This window comes from Mesocricetus auratus, unplaced genomic scaffold (genome assembly GCF_017639785.1).
Source record: "Mesocricetus auratus isolate SY011 unplaced genomic scaffold, BCM_Maur_2.0 Super-Scaffold_100004, whole genome shotgun sequence".
Classification (NCBI taxonomy): Eukaryota; Metazoa; Chordata; class Mammalia; order Rodentia; family Cricetidae; genus Mesocricetus; species Mesocricetus auratus.
The window spans coordinates 110,147,305-110,167,654 of NW_024429189.1; the positions used below are offsets into that span (position 1 = coordinate 110,147,305).

General features: G+C 42.7%; 1 protein-coding gene across 1 annotated transcript in view; it reads right to left on the reverse strand.

Annotated features, from left to right (window-relative positions):
• Rrbp1 (ribosome binding protein 1) overlaps positions 1 to 20,350 on the reverse strand; it is a 63,316-nt gene that overhangs the window by 33,836 nt on the left and 9,130 nt on the right. The window contains 2 exon segments of the mRNA XM_040746396.1: positions 3,933 to 5,065; positions 5,067 to 5,929. Coding sequence (XP_040602330.1) covers positions 3,933 to 5,065; positions 5,067 to 5,908 — 1,975 coding nt within the window. The 5' untranslated portion in view covers positions 5,909 to 5,929.

Consider the following 20,350-nt stretch of genomic DNA (forward strand, 5'->3'; position numbering starts at 1 on the left):
CCCTACTTTGCCCCCAAGTTTCCCTGGAGTTTTCTTTGCCTAGCAGCTGTGATAGTGTTGTCAGGTGAGCAGGCATGAATGAGAAGCAGGCCTGAATGTTTTCACAAAATTTTATATATATATTCATTCACAAGTCGTACTTGAAAACACCAGCACAATGGAGAGAGTGTGAGTGTGTCTTCCTGAGCCTACCCCGAGCCTCTGACTCACGCTGACCCCCACCCACACAAGCAGTGAGACACTGCAGGTACTCTCCCCATCACTTCTTAGTCATGGCTGGGTTTGGGTCACCCTCCCGTGCTATCATCAATCAGGAGAATCGTGGCCACAGTAAGAAATATCTTTAGAGCCCATGAACTAGAAAGAGTGGAAATATATTTTGCTGGAGAATAAACAGACTGTGAGAGAATCCATTAGGCAAACCCAAATGGGTGGTCTAGCCAAGGGCAGCCAGGCCCCAAGGAACCAGATAGAGCACTATATGTAAATGCAAACACCAAGCTGTCCTCACAACCCACAACCATCAGGAGCAATACTGATTGGGCCATTCTTAGATAACCCTAGCACAGAGCAGACCCAAGCATTTAGTGCAACTATAAAAACAGTAACTCACGAACACGTTCTTGCCTGTTTTGGTCTGACAATGCCACAGGGTCTGGCCACTGCACTAAAAGACACAATGAGAAGACATGATTCTTTTATCTCCATCACCTTCCACAAAAACTGGCCATGGAGTGGAATGGACAACCTCCACATAAAACATGCTCACCCTGTCCACATCACTGCAAGCAGGAGGTACTCAAAGTTCCCCACATCCTGGGTGTAACAGGAAGCTGAGGGGAGTCTTGACATCGTAGAGATGAGGTGGGGGCTCACTTACCTACGGGTACTAAGTGGGAACAGAGTTATGAACAGCAAAAACAAGAACTCTCACAGACCTTCACACACGGCATAAGGGTTTTCTGCCAGCAACCAGGGAGCCTCACCAGTATACTCTCCTGAGTATTTAGGGAAAAAAAGGTGTCTAACACCAGGCACGATGGTTCATATATATATCCTAGGATTTGAGAGGCTGAGGCAAGGAGGCCATCATTTTGAAGTCAGCCTGTGCTACAGTGAAAGATCATAGGGGAAGGGGGGAATAGCTAAAGACATAGACTTATCAACTAAGCAGAACCTGGAATCTTAGGACCCACTGCCCAGCCAAGTGCTAGTCAAGAACTCCCTCCACGTGTTTATGAATGCTTCCCATCGCCTGTCCTGAACTTACACAGCTTGAAAATCATGGTCTCTTCCCCATGGCTGGAGGTCTAGCCTGTCTGTGGGATCATGCTACCTCACCGACAGCCCTGGGCTTCCCTGAAGCACCTTACCACCTCAGCTTGGGGCTCCTGTTAGTGGGTTCCGCTCTACATTTCAACAGTTACCGACAAGAATCACATTCAGAGAGCCTGACAATCACAAGAAAAGGAATTCCAGCCTCCATCTCTCTCTCTCTCTCTCTCTCTCTCTCTCTCTCTCTCTCTCTCTCTCTCTCTCTCTCTCTCTCTCTCTCTATTTCTCTCTCTCACACACACACCCTCAGGATTCTTTCTGGATTGTTTTGGCATTTGGAAATTATCATTATTGCTTTATTCTTTTGGGGATGAGGAATACAGCATTTAAGATAGTATATCAAGACCCAATTTTATGCCCCTAAAGTAATTTCAAAAGGCCATCAAATGAGAATTTTAATGGGAAATTATCTATTGCAACATCTCATTAGGATTCATGTCCCATGTGGCCTTGCACCAAGGAGAATGAATGATATCGAAGGCCTTCCACACAGGTGTTTCCAACTTCAGGGGGCGTTGTCACAGTCACAAGAGCCAATGCCTTCTTCAGGGTTGCTTCCAACTTTTGAAGAATAAAATATCAGCACACTGCATAGAAAAAAGAAGTCAAAGAACAACTGGACTTTCACTGTGGGACAGCCAGCACTCTGCCTCCACAGGTTCCCTTCCAGATCCAACCACCTTGGATCAAGAAAACATTAAAAAACAAAAAGAGCAAAAAACAAAAAACAACAACAAAAAAAGGGGGGAACCAAACCCAGTAACAGCAAAAAGTCCAAATCCATGTCTCCATAAAACATATGCAGTTCTTTTCTTTGTAATTATTCCTTAAACAATATAACATAACTATCTACATAGCATCTGTATAGTATTAGGTATATCATAACGGTCTATAGGTGATTTAAAGTATGTGGGACAGACTACAAACATACTCATTGGTACAAAACTTGCCTAACACACATAAGGGCCCTGGTTTGATCCCCAACACTATAGAGGGTAGATAATAAAAAGATTCTTATTAATTAAGTATGCAGGACTTAGGGAGTTAGTTATATGCAAACATTGATGCTATTTATGAGACTTTAACATTTGAAGATTTTAGAATTCACAGGGGTGGGGATTGGGGTGTCTTGGAATCAATCTCCTGAAATATGAGGATTACTTTTTAAAGTTGTTTTTGTTTGGATTATTATATAGCCTACTTCATCATGCCATCTCTGTGTGTCTCTTTGGAGTCATAACACCCATCACCGTTCAAGCTGGTAGCTGTGCTGTGTCTGCGTTGGCAGATGCAGGGCCCCAGGCAGTCTGGAGGCATCGAGTACACTAAGCACTTGTGTGGCACAGTTCAGTTCCCTCAGGAGAGACTTGGGAGAATAACTACCTCAAAACCCCTGTTAGAATCTGCTGAAGTCAAATTCACAAGTCACACAAATTCAACCACTTTTTAAAGCCTGACTGAATCTGTACAGTCACAACCCACTAAAGACACCAAAGCAAATTAGTGTTCTATATTATCTACTTTCTGTCTATATGATATGGAATCTACATTAATGTTCTATAGTGCTTCATTAAATCACTAGGGAAGAAGGGATGGGGCAATATGAAAGAAATTAATTACTTCTTAAAAACGCTAGATGAATAAAGCTAACATTAGGTGACATATGAACACAGAACAACTAGTAAGACACAGCCAGACCTGGAAGAAAATTTGCCAAGGCTACCCTGACTAGACTTTCCTCACACCTCACTGTGCAGTCCCTGCACAGAGACACAGTGAGTGCCCTGCACCTTGACTCAGACCAATTCCCATGACCTTCCCTGAAGAATGAGATGCACCTTGAATGTGCCTGCTCAAAATGAGTTAAGCCTCTGCTACAAGCCTGAGAGGGCCTCTGTCCTGGAGAGACACAGATAACTTCAGCCCAGGCCCCCAAACGAACTCATGCATTAGGAGAGACACAACATGAGGCAGTCTCCCAGCAGACAGGACCTAAACCAGCCAACCTTAGCCAACCACAGACACAGGGGCAAAGACCTGCTGTTATAAGGCAATGAAACTTGGGGTGCTTGTTCCGTAGCCTTACTATAGTAGCAGCTGACTGGTGCAGATGGTAGCTAAGCACCAAACTAAAACATTCCCTCCTGCAGAGGATCGAGGCTCATGAAATTCAGAAAGCTCAGAAAGTCACAAGACTCACAGGCCCTTCCCTCCTCAAGGTTACATAACCAATATAATTACTGGGGGAGAAAGGACTGTTTAGTGGAGCTGCCTCCAAGTGAAGCAAGGGCAGGGAGCTCCAGGAAGGCAGCTTTCCTGAACCATCAGCCAGGCTGAGGTAGTCTTTTCGGTGGTAATGCATTTGCCTTAGCCTCATCCATGCTCTTGTGAGTAAACCCTCACTCCTGCTCCTGTATAAAAGCCCGATAGCTCAATGGTTCATCAGGCTGCAACTTGGGTGGAGTTGTTTCTCTGGTCTGTCATCAATACCCAATCAGGGGTGAACAGGAAAAGTGAAACAACACAACACTAAGGACACCCACCAGTCACAGACAAACAGTTTTCCCTCAAGCTCACAGGGGAGACAGGGCACTCACCAGGCTCAGCTTTTCTCTTTGAACCAGACTTCTTCTTTGCAGGCGCCTCTTGCTTTGGTGCCTCCTGGCTCTGGACCATTCCTGAATTTTTACCCTGGGCAGGAGCTGACTCTGACTTGTTACCCTGATTGGCAGCTATGTCTACCTTTTTGCCCTGGTTGGGGGACCCTTCTACCTTTTTGCCTTGGTTAGGGGCTCCTTCTGCTTTTTTGCCCTGATTGGGAGACCCCTCTGCCTTTTTCCCCTGGTTTGAGACACCTTCTGTCTTTGTGCCCTGATTAGCAACTGCATCTGTCTTTCTACTCTGGTTGGGAGCTCCCTCCCCCTTCTTGCCTTGGTTAGGGTTTCCATCTCCCTTTTTGCCCTGGTTCTGGGCCCCCTCTCCTTTCTTACTCTGGTTCTGAGCCCCCTCTCCTTTCTTACTCTGGTTCTGGGACCCCTCTCCTTTCTTACCCTGGTCCTGGGCCCCCTCTCCTTTCTTACCCTGGTCCTGGGCCCCCTCTCCTTTCTTACCCTGATTCTGGGCCCCCTCTCCTTTCTTACCCTGATTCTGGGCCCCCTCTCCTTTCTTACCCTGATTCTGGGCCCCCTCTCCTTTCTTACCCTGGTTCTGGGCCCCCTCTGCTTTTTTCCCTTGGTTAGGAGAGTCTTCTAATTTTTTGGTCTGGTTTTGAGTCCCTTCTCCCTTCTTGCCTTGGTTTGGGGTTCCCTCTGTCTTTTTGCCTTGGTTCTGGGCTCCTTCCATTTTTTTCCCCTGGTTCTGGGATCCTTCCCCCTTCTTGGCTTGGTTCTGGACTCCCTCACCTTTTTTAGCCTGGTTTTGGTTTGTTTCCCCCTTTTTGCCCTGATTTTGAGCTCCCTCTCCCCCCTTCTTGGCCTGGTTCTGGGCCCCCTCCCCCTTCTTGGTCTGGTTCTGGGCTCCCTCCCCCTTCTTGGCCTGGTTCTGGGCCCCCTCCCCCTTCTTAGTTTGGTTCTGGGCCCCCTCCCCCTTCTTGGCCTGGTTCTGGGCTCCCTCCCCCTTCTTGGCCTGGTTCTGGACTCCCTCCCCCTTCTTAGTTTGGTTCTGGGCCCCCTCCCCCTTCTTAGTTTGGTTCTGGGCCCCCTCCCCCTTCTTAGTTTGGTTCTGGGCCCCTCCCCTTCTTGGCCTGGTTCTGGGCCCCCTCCCCCTTCTTGGCCTGGTTCTGGGCTCCCTCCCCCTTCTTAGCTTGGTTCTGGGTCCCCTCCCCCTTCTTGGCCTGGTTCTGGGCCCCCTCCCCCTTCTTAGTTTGGTTCTGGGCCCCCTCCCCCTTCTTGGCCTGGTTCTGGGCCCCCTCCCCCTTCTTGGCCTGGTTCTGGGCTCCCTCCCCCTTCTTAGCTTGGTTCTGTGCTCCCTCTCCCTTCTTGCCCTGACTGCTGGTGGCAGGAGCACTGGCCTTAGAGCCCACTGGGGGCACAGCCACCATAGGCACTTCCTTGGGTGTGGCTTCCAAGATGGCAGACTTTGAAGCAAGAACCTGGATGGAATTCACAATCGAACTAACTGCTGGCTCCACCTTTGCCACTTTTTTCTCCTTCTTCTTTTTGTCCTTAGGGGAGGAAGCCAGCTTTTCTTGAGGCATGGCTGGTACTGTGGCTACAGGGGTATGAACCACAGAAGAATGGACTGAAGTTGGAGCCACAGCCACAGCAGGTACGCGCACTGGTTCCTTGAGGATGATGGTCATGCTGGAATCTAGGTCATGGTCAGGTATCTTCCCATTAGGTTTCTCTTCCTTTTTCTTGGTCTTTCCTTTCTTCTCCACAGTTTTCTCCTTCTTTTTCTTCTCTCCTTTTTGGTGGTGAGTTTTTGCCATCTCTTTGCGCTGGTTGGCAAGGGCTTCTTCATACGATGTCTCCTTCATGGAGAAGGTTGACACCAGGAAGATGCCGATGGCAGAAACAACCATAAATCCGCCAAAGACAACAACCCCCAAGGTCTGAGTGTCGTAGATATCCATCTTGGCTGGCTTGCTTTCCACCTGCCAATATAAACAAGTAGATTTACTTTCTAGAGAAACTGAGGAACTGGACAATTCTTACCCCCATTACAACCTTAAGGTTTCTGACTGTTTCTTCAGACTAAATTAAGAGTAGAAGCAAACCTATATCCTTACCCTCTCTTCAGAAATAGGTAATTTTTACCTATTGTCTCAACAGCTTCTCTTCTAGTGCCCAGAGATACAAACAGGCAGATGGCAGAGAACAGGGGGACAGCTAGAGTTTGTAATGTTCAATAGCCTCCAAAGTCCAAGGCCATGGTCCAAGTTCAAGGTGCCCCTTGAAAACTACCCACTACAGAATTCAAACCATTCATGAGCACAAGTGCTGTTTAGAAGTGAAGCAACAGGGAGCAGTGGCAATGTGGCAAAGCTATGTATGGTTGCATGTGCCACAAACATAAGATGTGATTCTGAGTAATCTGAGGCCGGACGGTGGTGGCGCACGCCTTTAATCCCAGCACTCGGGAGGCAGAGGCAGGCGGATCTCTGTGAGTTTGAGGCCAGCCTCCAAAGCCACAGAGAACCCCTTTTCTCAAAAAACGAACAAAAAAAGAATCTTTCATTTTTCATGTTGGGTTGAATTTTTGTTTTTCTTCAATGTAAAGTTGACTGGTTTTAGTTAAACAAAAAACAAAAACAAAAACAAAACACCTCGTCAGCCCCAACACATAAGGCTTTCCCAGCGGTCCCTGGCACACCATACTCCGCTTTGTTGCCAGTACCCTAAACAAAGCCCCTAGGGCCACAGACAAACACCTTGGTACTGCAGTCCAGAAGAGTAATCAAGAACTTGATTCAGAACAATACCCTTTCTGTAGCAATACCACCTCAGTCACAGAGCCTACAATTTCCATACTAGGAAACAGAAAGGAAGTCTTGGGAAGCTGAATGAATTCTAGTTTTACAATTTCACATCTGCAGACTTCACAGAAGGGGGCAGTGTCACTGGGCCCTTGTCAGACAACATACCCCAAACCAAGAGGATGAAGCATACCATTCTTGTTGCTTACAGACCAAAGTCCAAAGGATCAGAGGCAACTGGGTTTACCCCTTGCTGGCTAATAGTTTAGGCTCAGTTCCACTTCACCAAGCCTTGGGGGAGGGGTTTTGAGACAGGATTTCTCTGTATAGCTTCGGAACCTGTCCTGGAACTCGCTCTATATAGACCACACTGGTCTCAAACTCACAGAGATCTACCTGACTCTGCCTCCAGAATGCTGGGACTAAAGGTTTGTACCACCACTACCTGGCTTCACCAAGCTTTTAATGTCAATGTCATGTAAATGTCATCATCAGTTCCCAGTCCCCTGAACTAGAGAGGAGAAATAGTCTACTCCCTCTGAAGAAGATAATCGAAGAATGAACGAGCAGAACTACAGTGTAAAAGGGTAAGGCTAGGAGGGAGGGGTAACAAGAGAGAAAGGGGAGGAAGACAAGAACACTGAACCAGGCTCTGTAGACACTGGTTGCTTGGCAATGAGATTTATGCTCCTATTTAACAGGGGCAAAGTAAGGAAAGCGATTAGGAATGAATTTCTAAAGAGTAATTATGGACATTTTAAAGAAGGGACATTGTTTAAACACCTCAGCATCACATTCTAGGACACTGTCTCCTCACAGTGCAACCCCTTTCCTCTGCATCATAAGACTCTTGAGGAAGGACTGAAATGCTCATGGCAAGTATCTGCTAGCATACTCTCCAAGGTGATTATTCCCCATTGCAGCTGTTGTGACTTTCACTCTTCAACAGACTGTAACCTGGGGCTATGTAGGACCAAGGCCCAACACTCCATCCCTGTCATCACTTCTGGGGAAAAATGAAAAGTCTGGAGCCAACCCCACAAGCCTTCAGAGCCTGGGCAAGGCAGCATTTATATCTCAAATGGATACTGACTTCTAGCTATGAACCACTAGTGGCATTTGGTCCAAAGCCAAGGCCAAGCGCTCTCACATGTAAATGTCAAGGGAGGCTATTAAAATAAGCCTTTCTAGGAGCACACTTGCTTGCTGGTTCTATTCTGTGTACAGGAGGGCAGGGACAAAGTGTGTGTGATACAGCTGACCACCCCCCAGCAGGGGTAGGGATCCCCCAACTGAAACTCCTACAGAGCCTACCAACAGAGACATGCTCAGGCACAAATGACAATGCAATCAGATGTCTAGTCAGATGACAAAAGCTCTCCAGAGCATCACCTTTTCCAGAGTAGACCCACATTAGGCCTGGCTCAGCCTGGCCACAGCTCCATAAACACCAAGTGGCCTCCAGACAACTATGTACTCAAGGGGTGGCCTCTTGTAGAGTTGCAGTTGGCACCAGTCAGCCCCTGAAACAGTAAAGGACCATCAACAAAGCAGGGCCTGTTCCCAGTTGAAGACTGTAGGGCTCTGTGCAGCTTCGTGCCTTCCAACTGCTCAGCTCAGACAGAAAAGCCAAGGTTGGAAATCAGCCTTTAATCTGACCCCACACTACAAGTACGACACACAAAATGCACTCTCCGTGGGGAGTTCAGAATCAAGGTAAGCAAACTTGGTGAATATTTTACCCCTGCCACACACACAAAGTATGTTTATAACAGCATAAATGTGTCCAGCATAAATGTGTCTTCCCAACTTTTGCAGAACAGGTTGCTTTAAAAAGAAATTATATCCATACCATTAATTCCTGAGGTAGAATTTTTTTAAGAAAGCTTTCATGGGAAAATGAAAAGTCCAGTCTTTAGTAATACACTGAAACATTTCAAGCTAAAGCAGTATCTCTGCAAACAGCACTGAAATGAAAACAAAACAAAACAAAGAAATCGCCTTCTGCTTTCAAAGTGAGTTTACCTTCATGATACACTCTAATTGTAAGCTGAAATACCTCCCCCACAAGAGAATTTAGGTGGGGACACGAACACATCTTGGGAGTCTCTTGACCCACAGACTAATAGTCAGGAGGGTCTCTCTCCCATGCTTGCAGTCTGCTCGCTGTACTGAGACCACTGTACTGAGACCACCGGACTGAGACCACATCTCTTCAAGGGCTTTCCCCTGGGCCATGCCTGCATCGGCTAAGATTGGGCTACATGTGCACCTACCCATACTCTATACTACCTCATCACAGGATCTCTATTCTGTCATTTCCAGAAACTTCTGTGAAAAAGGTATTTTTCCACACCTACTACTATTAAAATACTCAGTGAATGGCTAGCTGATGAAAGCCCTAAGACAGAAGGACCACTCCCAAGTTTGACTGAATGGAATTCACTACCATCTTTAGATTCCAAGAGAATGCTGCTTCTTTAGGTTTTAGGATGTACGGGCTCTCAATAGGAAATGGGGGCTTTCAGCCCTTCAAATGTGGACCTATCTACTAACTCAACTTGCATAACAAAGCCAGTTCAGTCCAATTTAGCACTTGAGATTTATTTAAGTCGATTTTAGGAAAGGACCTTCAACAACAACTTGAAGTTTGTCTTATTACTAGCTAGCTTTTCTACAGTGGACAGCATTCACTTCTCAGAGAAGCCATCTTGTAGAGGATGGTCAAAGATAACAAGCCTCCAGACCCATTCCTGAGCCAAGGTGACTTGCCAGAAAGATACTGAACAGCAAGAAAATAAAGTCAGCAATAGCTCTAACTACATCAAGATAGGCATATCTCCTAATACTTTAAAGCAAAGATTGAGTACCCCAATCCAAAAATTTGAAATTCACCCAATTCTTAAAGTTGGGGAGCAAGAGATGGTGCTACAAGTAGAAAATTCTCTATCAAACCTTAGGTGATGTTATCAGTCAAAACATCAGGCACATTAAAACTATGTAAAATGGAGGGCTAAAGACATGGTTTGGTGGTTAAAGTTGGGAGCTGGAGAGCTGATTCAGTGCCAATCCTTACCGCTCTTACAAAGGAACAAGGCTTGGTTCCCAGCACATGTCCGTATTTGGAGACTCAAAATTGTAACTCCCGTTTTAGGGTATATGACACTTTCTTCTCACCTCCACGTACATTCATACAAGGGAACACACATACACTTAAAACTAATAAATAAATGTTCATTTTTTAATTATCTCAAAAGTATATAAACTGGTATCTCACAGATACATACCAAAGTCAAAAACAAAACCCCAAGTCTGGAACACTTCTATACATACATACATACATACATACATACATGCACGCACGCACGCACGCACGCACGCACGCACACACACACCCATCTCCTCCAGAAAGACCAACACTGTAACTGCTATGAAAAAGGCATTATTCTGGGTGACATCTGGCAATTTTTTTTTTTGGTTTTTACGAGACAGGGTTTCTCAGTATTGTTTTGGAGGCTATCAGTCCAGCCCAGCCTCAAACTCACAGAGATTCGCCTGCCTCTGCCTCCCGAGTGCTGGGATTAAAGGCGTGCGCCATCACCGCCCGGCTCATCTGGCAATTTTTAACTCACCTTCATTTTGGAACTCATACAGATACAAATAGCTTTGGCTCATTCCTTTTAACTCCCATGACATGCTAAGAGCCATACTCTTTACATGCCTATGTTTTAAATTCTATGCTACTTGAACAGAACTGGAGTGACATGTTTACCAGAGAGTAAAGGACCTCTTCGATGCTCCTGACTATTGCCATTTGAAGTGAGCTCCTACTAGAGGTAACCACTGTGACATAGTCACTGCCCAGTTGTGCTTTCTTGTACAAACCTTTGTACAAGAGCTGGACACAGAGCTCAGAGGTAGTAGCACATCCACCTGCCCAGGAGCCTTGGATGCACTCACTGGCAAACTTCAATCTTGCTTTTCGCAAGTTCATTCACTGGATGCTGTCTTTGGTAGATGACAGACAACAGCACCACACCCTTCTTTTCTGATGGGTTCTATACTGTGGCACTCCACTGGTGTGTTTACTTAAGCCCTGTATCAATTTGGGGTTTTTAGCCTATTACTATCCCCTTCAGAATTTCTACTGAGCTTTTCATTTGAATCATGCTCAATTTATGGATAAACATAGAAAGAACTGACATTGTGCCTATAGGGATTCCCAACAATGAACAATCACACTATAGCACTAACTTGATGTCAATGCTTTATTTCGAGCTTTTAGAAATTCTCAATTTTTTTCTCCATGAAAGCCTTCCATGTTTTTGTGATATTATCAAGATTATTGCTTTTTGCAAAGTCCTAGAGAAAAAGCATATTTTGTGAATTATTTTTTCTATTCTCAGCTGCATACAACCAGTAAAGCCATGATGTTTATATATGTATCATTAACCCAGGTTTTGTAATGCTAAACTCTTGTCAAACTGTAGAGTTTACAGATTTGCTTTGATTTTCCTGGGGGGAAAAAAAAACTATCTGTGCAGGAAAAAGAAAGTCCTGCTTTTTGCTCTCTGGGCTACATCACCTCATTTCTGAGAACTTGTAGCAGGAGCCTCCTTGCCAGGTCCCTGCCTCCCCACAGCTCAGGTTTCTCTATCTTATGGAGAATCAATACACATTTTTGGTAGAATCCTTTCCTCAGGTTAAGTAGTAGTATATGCTGTCTTCTCAATTACTGTTAATAAATAAATGAGCACTGAATTTGAGCAACTTTTCCACATCTTCTGATATTTTCTCCTTTAATGTGAAATATATTATCTGCCAGGGCTAAATTTCAACATTTCAAGGGAATGCTGACACAAAGTACTGAACCCTGTATGTATACACTATGTTCTGTCCTATATACACATACCTATGATAAAGTTTAGTTTGTAAACTAGGCACAGTAAAAGGCAAAACAACAACAATCAAAATAAAACAATTATAAATACCACAGACAGTGTCATTACTGTTGTGTTTAAGGGCCATAATTAAGTAACAGTCCATCTGGTAGTCCAGACTAATGGGTAGGTAGTCTATACAATGTGGAAGCACTGAGACGGGACAATTCATGTCCTGGGATGACATTCAATAGTATGAGAATGACATAAATGTGAAAGTGATTCATTACTTCTGGAATTTTCCATTTAATATTTTTAGACCATGGTTAACTGTGGGTAACTGAAACAGAAATATTTGACAGAAATTCTTTTTAAATCACATCTCTAGATTTGATTTGTCCTTTTTTTTTTGTGGTCTTTGTCTTCAAAGTGAGAGAAATCAGGTCACTCTCACTGTTCTCACCCTGGTGGCAGGGCCACTAGATTCTCATTGATGGGCTTAGGATCAGCCCTTCACTTGGGTTCACTGGGACAGTGTGTGGAAGCTGTTGTTCTCTGTAGGTTTACAAGACGACAGGATAAGATCAACTGTCAAGGAGGAAGCCTGAGATCTCTTTGAGAGGGAAGGTAGTAAGAGCACCACTAATGATCACTGTACACCCAACTTTTGGGTTTGTGATCCAATGAAGTCTCATTATTCCCTCCCTCTTCTATTGGTTTACACTGTTTTTCCAACTTCTTGGCATGAATGTATATTAACTGTTGACCCCCTTCTGGCAGCAAATACTTAAGGCAGTTAATTTCCTCTAAATATTCCTGTAGCATTATCCTAAAGCTATAATGAACATTTCCATTATTGTTCAATTTCCAAATCCCCACATATTTCTTCTTTGACTTGTGGTGTTGCAATGTACTTAACTTTTCTAACATACAGAAGGGATTGAATTACCACAGATTAATTTTAACTGTACTGTAAACTTCCATATTTTTAACTATGATCTAAAAATCAGTCTTCCCTCTCTCACACCTTTTTGTCTAATCCAACAGTTATCGAGAGCTCTTACCTTTCCACTATGCTCACATACTTTTCAGTTGTTTCTTGGAATCTATCAACTTGTGTTTTATTTGAGACCATCTTGTGAGGATATAAAATCACAATAGGTCTTCCTGGTTAAGTACCTCCTATTTCTCTTCCCATCTGAGAATGACCCTCTTTAATATAATAATGTTTTTTTCATTAAATTCTAGTTTCTCTGATTATTTCCAAAACTTCTCCAATTCTTGTGAGAATAGTATTAGACTGGCATTTTTCTTTTTCTTTTTCAACCTTTCTCGATTCATGTTTTAAGTGTTACTCCTAAAAATAGCGTATAACTGGATTTTATTTTAATCCCAGTGGCAATTTGCCTTAGGGTTAGTTCATGTACTGTGATTTTCTGTATAATGCACACATTTATCCTCTTCATTTTGTGATGCCTATTGATAGCAGTGTTTCTTTACTTACAACCTCATCCCTTTTGTAATGTTGGATTATTCAGGCACTATCCTTTCTTGCTTTATAGGTTGGGTGTTAAATACTGTACTTCTTTTCAAATGAGTTCCCTTTAGTATTTGTTTGTTGAGACAGGGTCTCACTATGTATCCCTGGCTGGCCTAGGCAGACTGGACTAGCTCCAAACTTACAGAGACCTCTTTCAAATGCTAGGATAGAAGTGAGGGATGCACCAGCATGCCCAGCTCCTTTAAATTTTTTAGCTGTGATGTTCACCCCACATTTTCCTAGCATACATACTTGACTCTGTTTCACCTCTCCATCCCCTGCTCCAATAGGAGAACCTAAAAGACTTTAAGTCTGTTACCTTCCATTCCACAGAAGCCCCACCCCATCATGGTAGAATATTATTTTCAGGTGTGTGACTTTTGTTTATGCTGCATTTGTTTAACTCTGTGATGCTGTGATTCTTTGCCAGTCTAAAACCCCTGATGGTCCTAATAAAGAGCTGAATGGCCAACAGCAAAGCAGAGGCAAGGACAGGAGGGGCTGGCAGGCAGAGAGGATAAATAGGAGAAACAAGGAAGGAGCAAGGAAAGAACAGAACAAGGAGAGGAGAACATCAGGGGCCAACCACCCAGCCAGCCACGAAGTTAGACAAAAGGCCACAGGGAAAAGGGAGACAGGTTAAATTAAAAGTTAAAAGCTGGCTAGAAACAAGCCAAGCTAATGCTGGGCATTCATAAAGTAAGAATAAGCTTCCGTGTATGATCTATTTGGGAGTCGGGTGGAATGCCTTTCAAAAAGCCAAAAGAGTAAAACATCACACAACACCCATCTCACCTAATCACTGTTGCTCTGACAGACAGCTAATGCTCACTTAACCACTCAAAAGTCTGTCATTTGTTCATCATTGCTTCATGTATTTCAGCCCATTAGGGTCTTGCCAAAAACTCCATTGGTCGATTCACTGAATAAGTACAGCTTCCTGATCCACTTTTACAGTCCTGACTCCATGAAATGACTTTGATTTCACTGTACAGAATCCATACAAAAGCTTTTTCTCACCACTCTAAAGATTTGATTTTTATTTACAGGCTTTTCTTTGCTAGTAGAAAGTTTACTACTGAAAACATGCTGCCAACCTACTGTAACCCTTTATCTTTTTATCTCTTACCATCTTTTATGTGTGTGTGTGTGTGTGTGTGTGTGTGTGTGTGTGTGTGTGTGTGCACATGTGTGGATGGAATGTCAGGTGTGAATGAACATGTTTACATGCATGGAGAGGCCCCAAGTTGACTTAAGTGTCTTTCTCTCTCATTCTTGAGGACTTTGTTGAGGCAGTCTCTCAACTGAACCCAGAGCTTACTGATGGGCTGGTCTAGCTAGCTAGCTTGCCCCAGAGACCCTGTCTCTAACTCCCGAGTGCTGGGGTTACAGGTGGACCTTTATATGGGGTCTGCACACAGGGACTGCTCTTCCCAGTCCTTCTCATCACTTTCAAGTTCTATCTTCAGGGTTCTAAGGAGTCCACAAAATACATATGTGTATTTAATCTATTTAGATTTACTGTGCTCCAAGTTTGAGGAGTCATCATATCAACATTAATTCTGGAAAATTGTCACTGAAGTCCCTTGACAATTGTCTTGTTCCTCTGTGTTCCTTCAAGGTGTCACCTCTAATTAGACCTTAATAATTCTCTTGTGCGTCCACTAGGGAAGACTTCAGACATAAGATCCACTCACTCACTCACTCACTCTTAGGCTGAAATCCAGACAGTGCCTTAATGAATTCTTTGAGTTCTTCCATCAGTTTCAAATCCACTGGCTTCTTTCATGGTACCTTCTTACCCCCTTTCTATTTCTTTCCTTGCCTTCAATTCTAATTTTCCTATTACATTTCTATTGGGCTTTATTGGTGGCAATTCTTTAGGGCCTTTCCCCTAAACATCATTTTATCTTTGCTTCGGCCAGGCCTTGAAAGGAGTCACCAGCCATGGGCTGATTGTTATATGCAGCAGGGCCCTCTGATTGAAATTTTTCAGCTTTTGCCCCGACAGTCTGGCTGTTCCCTGTCATCTCTTCTTGCTACTAACTAGAAAACTCCCAGTCCTTCAAAAGTTCAGGACACACTAGGTGTTAGTCCCCACTTCCAAATCCCTGTTCCATCTGAACATTAAGGCCCAAGATGACACCAGCTGCCCACACCTCACCTACACCCCACCTAACAGGATCCCAACCTCTGTTACTCCCCTCACTTTCCTCTGGAAATCTCTTTGCTACCTATGAAGCCCAATGCTTATTAACACTAATTAATATTTCCAAAGAAGCATCAGAGTCTCTCATCTAAAAATTTAAACTTGTTTAAAAAAAAAAACAGAGTAACTGAAGACTATGTAACAACTAAAAGTAGGATTTTGAAATAATTCCATGTGTTAAAAGTAACTTCCTACTTTAAAGAAACAACATCATTCATTTTAAAGAGTTGAGACACTAAAAATAGAAATATATTCTATTATAAGCCCTGCTTAATCATCAGCCATTTCAGATTCAATTTCTATGCCTGAAGAAATAAAATATAGAATTAACAAGCTTTTGTGTTTCCTTTAAAAAAAAGTCTTTGAAAAAGTAGGTATTAGAATAGACCCAAATCCTCTGGGGGTTTATAAGAAGCCACCAGCCTCCACTTTATTACAGAAGATGACAGGCCTACATAGCACAGTAAAGGATCCTCAAAACACAAAACTGGTCCACAAAGCTTCCTTACTGTAATAGACATCCATTCCCAGAAAGCAGAGACCAGTCAGCATCACATCCAACCAAACGTCAGTTCTCAGTAGGTATGGACCACTATCTAGCACTCATATGAATAAATCCAAAGGGAAAAACATAGGTATCCGGTTGTAGAAAAATGTTTTGCATGTTGAAGAGGAAAGGTGTTTCTTAGTTCTTCAGTTTTATACTCCTGCAAACTGTCACTAAGGTTCTGTTGTCTGTCATTGGCATGCAGAAGTGTGAATGATTCTCACGTGTTTATTGTTTTCCTGAGTGACTCTATCTAACTCTAGTGATATGCCTTTAGATTTTTTTTTAACTTTCCTGCATCTGTAAACATATAAATCAGTCTGTTCCTTTTTTCCCCAATCTTGACCTGTTTTAGTTTTCCTGAGTCTTTGTGGAGTCCAACCTCTGGTACAATGCTAAAAAGAAGGACAGCAGACAAGTCTTTACTCATACCTATGGGGACAATATAGGTGCCTAGCTGTACAATGCTTGCTGACTTCTATAGACATCTTTCTCAGCTTAAAGTTGTTGCTTTTTACCCATAGTATACATGGTAAATTTTGTCTCAAATTTTCTCTGTATCTGTTAAAATAATTATACCATTCTACTCTTATAAGCTGTCAGTACAGCAGATGAGCATACAATTATTTCACTAAAGTCTGCATTCCCAAGACAAACAACACTCTGTCTTTGTATATACTGTTGGGTTTGGCTTTTATTCTTAGGTATGAGATGGCTAGTGATTTCTCCCCTCCTACTATTCCTATGGAAGAAGGCTAGCTGACATCAGAATGAGAAGATACATAATGTCCTTTTCTCTCTTTCTAAGCTTGAGAACTGGAATAGTATTTTTTACATGCTTGGTAAGAATCCAATTCCTTATGATTACAGAAACATGCAGCTTTCTCTCTCCCCTAAGTTTAGTACTGATATGTTTGATTTTCTAGAAATGTTTCAGGGTTGTCACAACTTGCAGAAGTTTTGTCATATTAACCTGTAAAAAATGAGCTATGTATCATTAAGTAACAATGTATCTTTGTCCTCCAGTTTCTATTAAAAATGTTTTTAAGACTTCCTAGCTATGCAGGGCAGTGGTGGTGCACGCCTTTGATCCCGGCACTCGGGAGGCAGAGGCAGGCAGATCTCTGTGAGTTTGAGACCAGCCTGATCTACAGCTCGAGTTCCAGGACAGCCTCCAAAGCCACAGAGAAACCCTGCCTCGAAAAACAAAACAAAACAAAAAAACTGCTAGCTACATATCGTAGACCAGCCTCAAGATCTTTCCTACCTCAGCCTTCAGAGTGCTCAGGACACAGCTGTATGCCATTGCACCTGGCCGTTTTAGATAAGCACCAGTGGTATTAATTTTTTAAAAAACTGATTTAATGTGATCTCTTCATAAATACCACTTGTCTTGTAGGTGTCTGCATCTGTAGTAAGGTCCCATTCTATGTACTTCATGTTGCTGATGTGTCCCTTGCTCACGCTTTGCTTGAGGGCTGCCAAAGCCCACCATCTCTTCTGAGGAGGCCCCACGGCTCTGGGGCTGCTTGTTGTCTGTCTGTCTCCTCTGCTCTTCCTTCCACTACTTCAAGACCAACTGGGCTTACTCTCACTTTTACCAAGTTAAATAAATTGCTTTTTATCCTAGTTAGCATAAATTGCATCAAGATAGATGCCTTGCTCAATTATTTTCTTCTTCCCTTTTTGAATGTTTAAAGTTATTAATCTGTCAGAAAATGTTTCAGCTACACTACAAATTTAGTATGTACCATTTTCTTTATCACTGTCAAAACATTTTGTAGTTCCTTACTTTATGGCCTACAAACATAAGTATTTCTAAATTTTCAAATACATGGTTATTTTTCTATTTTTTAATTCATATTTCTAATTTACCTGGAGTGACACTTGGATTTAAATCTCCTTTTTGCCTAACATTAGTCTCCCACCTGTCCTGGACTGCTTTTGCCCTTGACACAGCCATGTAAATACTATGAAGTGTGTGTTAGGTGGCTGCAGGGTTTTGTTTTTATTTTTTATTTATTTATTTATTTATTTATTTATTTGGCTTTTCGAGACAGGGTTTCTCTGTGGCTTTGGAGGCTGTTCTGGAACTCACGTTGTAGACCAGGCTGGCCTCGAACTCACAGAGATCCGCCTGCCTCTGCCTCCCGAGTGCTGGGATTAAAGGTGTGCGCCACCAACGCCCGGCGTTTTGTTTTTAATACATAACAGTCACATACAGACCACATTCTTTACTGTTTTGTGCAAAGTTTCTCTGTGGTGGTTATAAATTAGACAAGTCCCTAAAAATTCTGACTGTTTTTACTTTATATATTGAGATTATGTTAACTCCAAAGTTAAAATGGGGCCAGTGAAAGGGTTCAGCAGGTAAAAGTGCTTGCTGTACAAACCTGACAACCTAAATTTGATCCCTGGAACCCACAGTAGGAGAAGAGAACTGACTCCCACAAGTTCTCCTCTGACCATGTGTACACACAGTTTTTTTGAAGCTAAAATGCTTAAATTGTTGCATCCACCTCCCTCTAATGCTTTTATACTTGATCTCAGCCAAAAAGCGGCTAAGCAATCACAATGTACTTTTTCTGCCTTAAAGCCTGTTCTCATAATACTGACCAACATCAGTTTTCTTTCTGCTCTTTTAAGACACGGGTCTTTCTATGTAGCCCTGGCTAGCCTAGGCTAACATATCACACTAGCACCTATGAATTGGCTTTCTTTTAGTGATGATTCTATAGCTATAATCTTCCATTCAATCTATGACAGTGCAATAGCTGTATTTTTAGAATTTAGCACAAACAGTATCTTTTTGCTCTAAATGTGGTATTTAGGTAATTGGCATTTAATACACTGGGTTTAAATCTGTGTTTTCTCTAACATTAGTCTCCCATCTGTCCTGGGCTGCTTTTTGTCTTTTTCCTTCTTGATTACTTTTGGAAGTTTTGTTTCCCCTTCTAGTATTACAGAAGTAACCCACTCTTTAATTCTTTAGTAATAACCTACCTTTGGCAGGAAAAATAAAATAAAATCAACATTCAGGGATCATAAAAGTTAAGTAAAACTTGTTGTTTTTTTTTTTTTTAAGATTTAGTTATTATGTATACAGTGTTCTGCCTGCATGCCAGAAGAGGGCACCAGATCTCATTACAGATGAGTGTGAGCCATCATGTGGTTGCTGGGAATTGAACTCAGGACCTTTGAAAGAGCAGGCAGCACTCTTAACCACTGAGCCATCTCTCCAGTTCTAAGCAAAACTTTTATTCTGTCCCATTAATTTCTTCACCTAAATATTGTTTTTATGTGTTTGATCTTACAATTTTTCAGTCTCACCAACAGTATGTCATTTGATAAGGATTATCTAAATATTAACCACCGTCTTCATTTTTCATTCTTTCCTTCCGGCCTTTCACTCCAAGGAACGCTCTGAGTATTTCCTGATGATCTATTAGTAATAGTCTTGCTTCTGCCTTAAAATTATCTCTCCTTCCCCCAATGGGGACTGGAGAGATGGTTCAGAGGACCACGGTTCAATTCCCAGACCCCACATGGCAGCTCATTACTGACTGGAACTACAGTTCAGGGGATTCGGCACCCTACCCTCATACAGACATACATATACAAAAAATACCAATGCACATAAAATAAAAATAAACATATAAAATAAAAATACATTTAAAAAATGATCTCCCCCACTGCTGAATTCTTCTCCAGTTATATGATGAATTATCTCCATGTATATTTATTTTTATTCTGGCTGGGTTGTTTTGGGATCTTTGAAAAGATGGGTAACTCATCTATTCTATAAGATTACCAGCTACTATCTCTTCAAACACTGGTTGTTTCTCCCCCTCTTTTGGAATTGTAATTAGGCACACTTCTCAGTCTGTTCCCCTTGGTTCTCCATTGCTCCTATAAACCACTTGTCTGTGGTTTCTCCACAGTGAATTGTGCGTATTTTCTTCTGCTCTAACTTACAGTTCAGTTCTTCTGAGCGGTCCTGTCTATCCTGCTACTGGACCTACCTGCTGTGTTTTTATTATAATTATTGGACTTTTCATCCCTCTAAGTTGTACTTGGCCCCTTTTCAAATGTGCTAGATTATTCTATAGTTTCTATCACTTGTAGATATTGTAACCCTTTCCTATTACTTTCAGCACAGCAAGTGGTGGTGTTCAAACCTGTGTCAACTCTACCTCCTGTTCATAGAACTGTTCCTAATGGTCTTTGTCCACAGCACTTTGCAACCTTTGTCTTTAGTTCCTTGTGTTTCATAAGCATCCACTGTCCATGTTCCTGTTGTAATTATGCCTTGGGGATTCTTGAAGCCCAGGAAATAGGTGTGGTCCTTCAAATACTCAAGGACTGGCCCAGGAGCACTGCCTAGTCACCTCTCAAGCACAGAGTCTTAAATGAGTTTGAACTT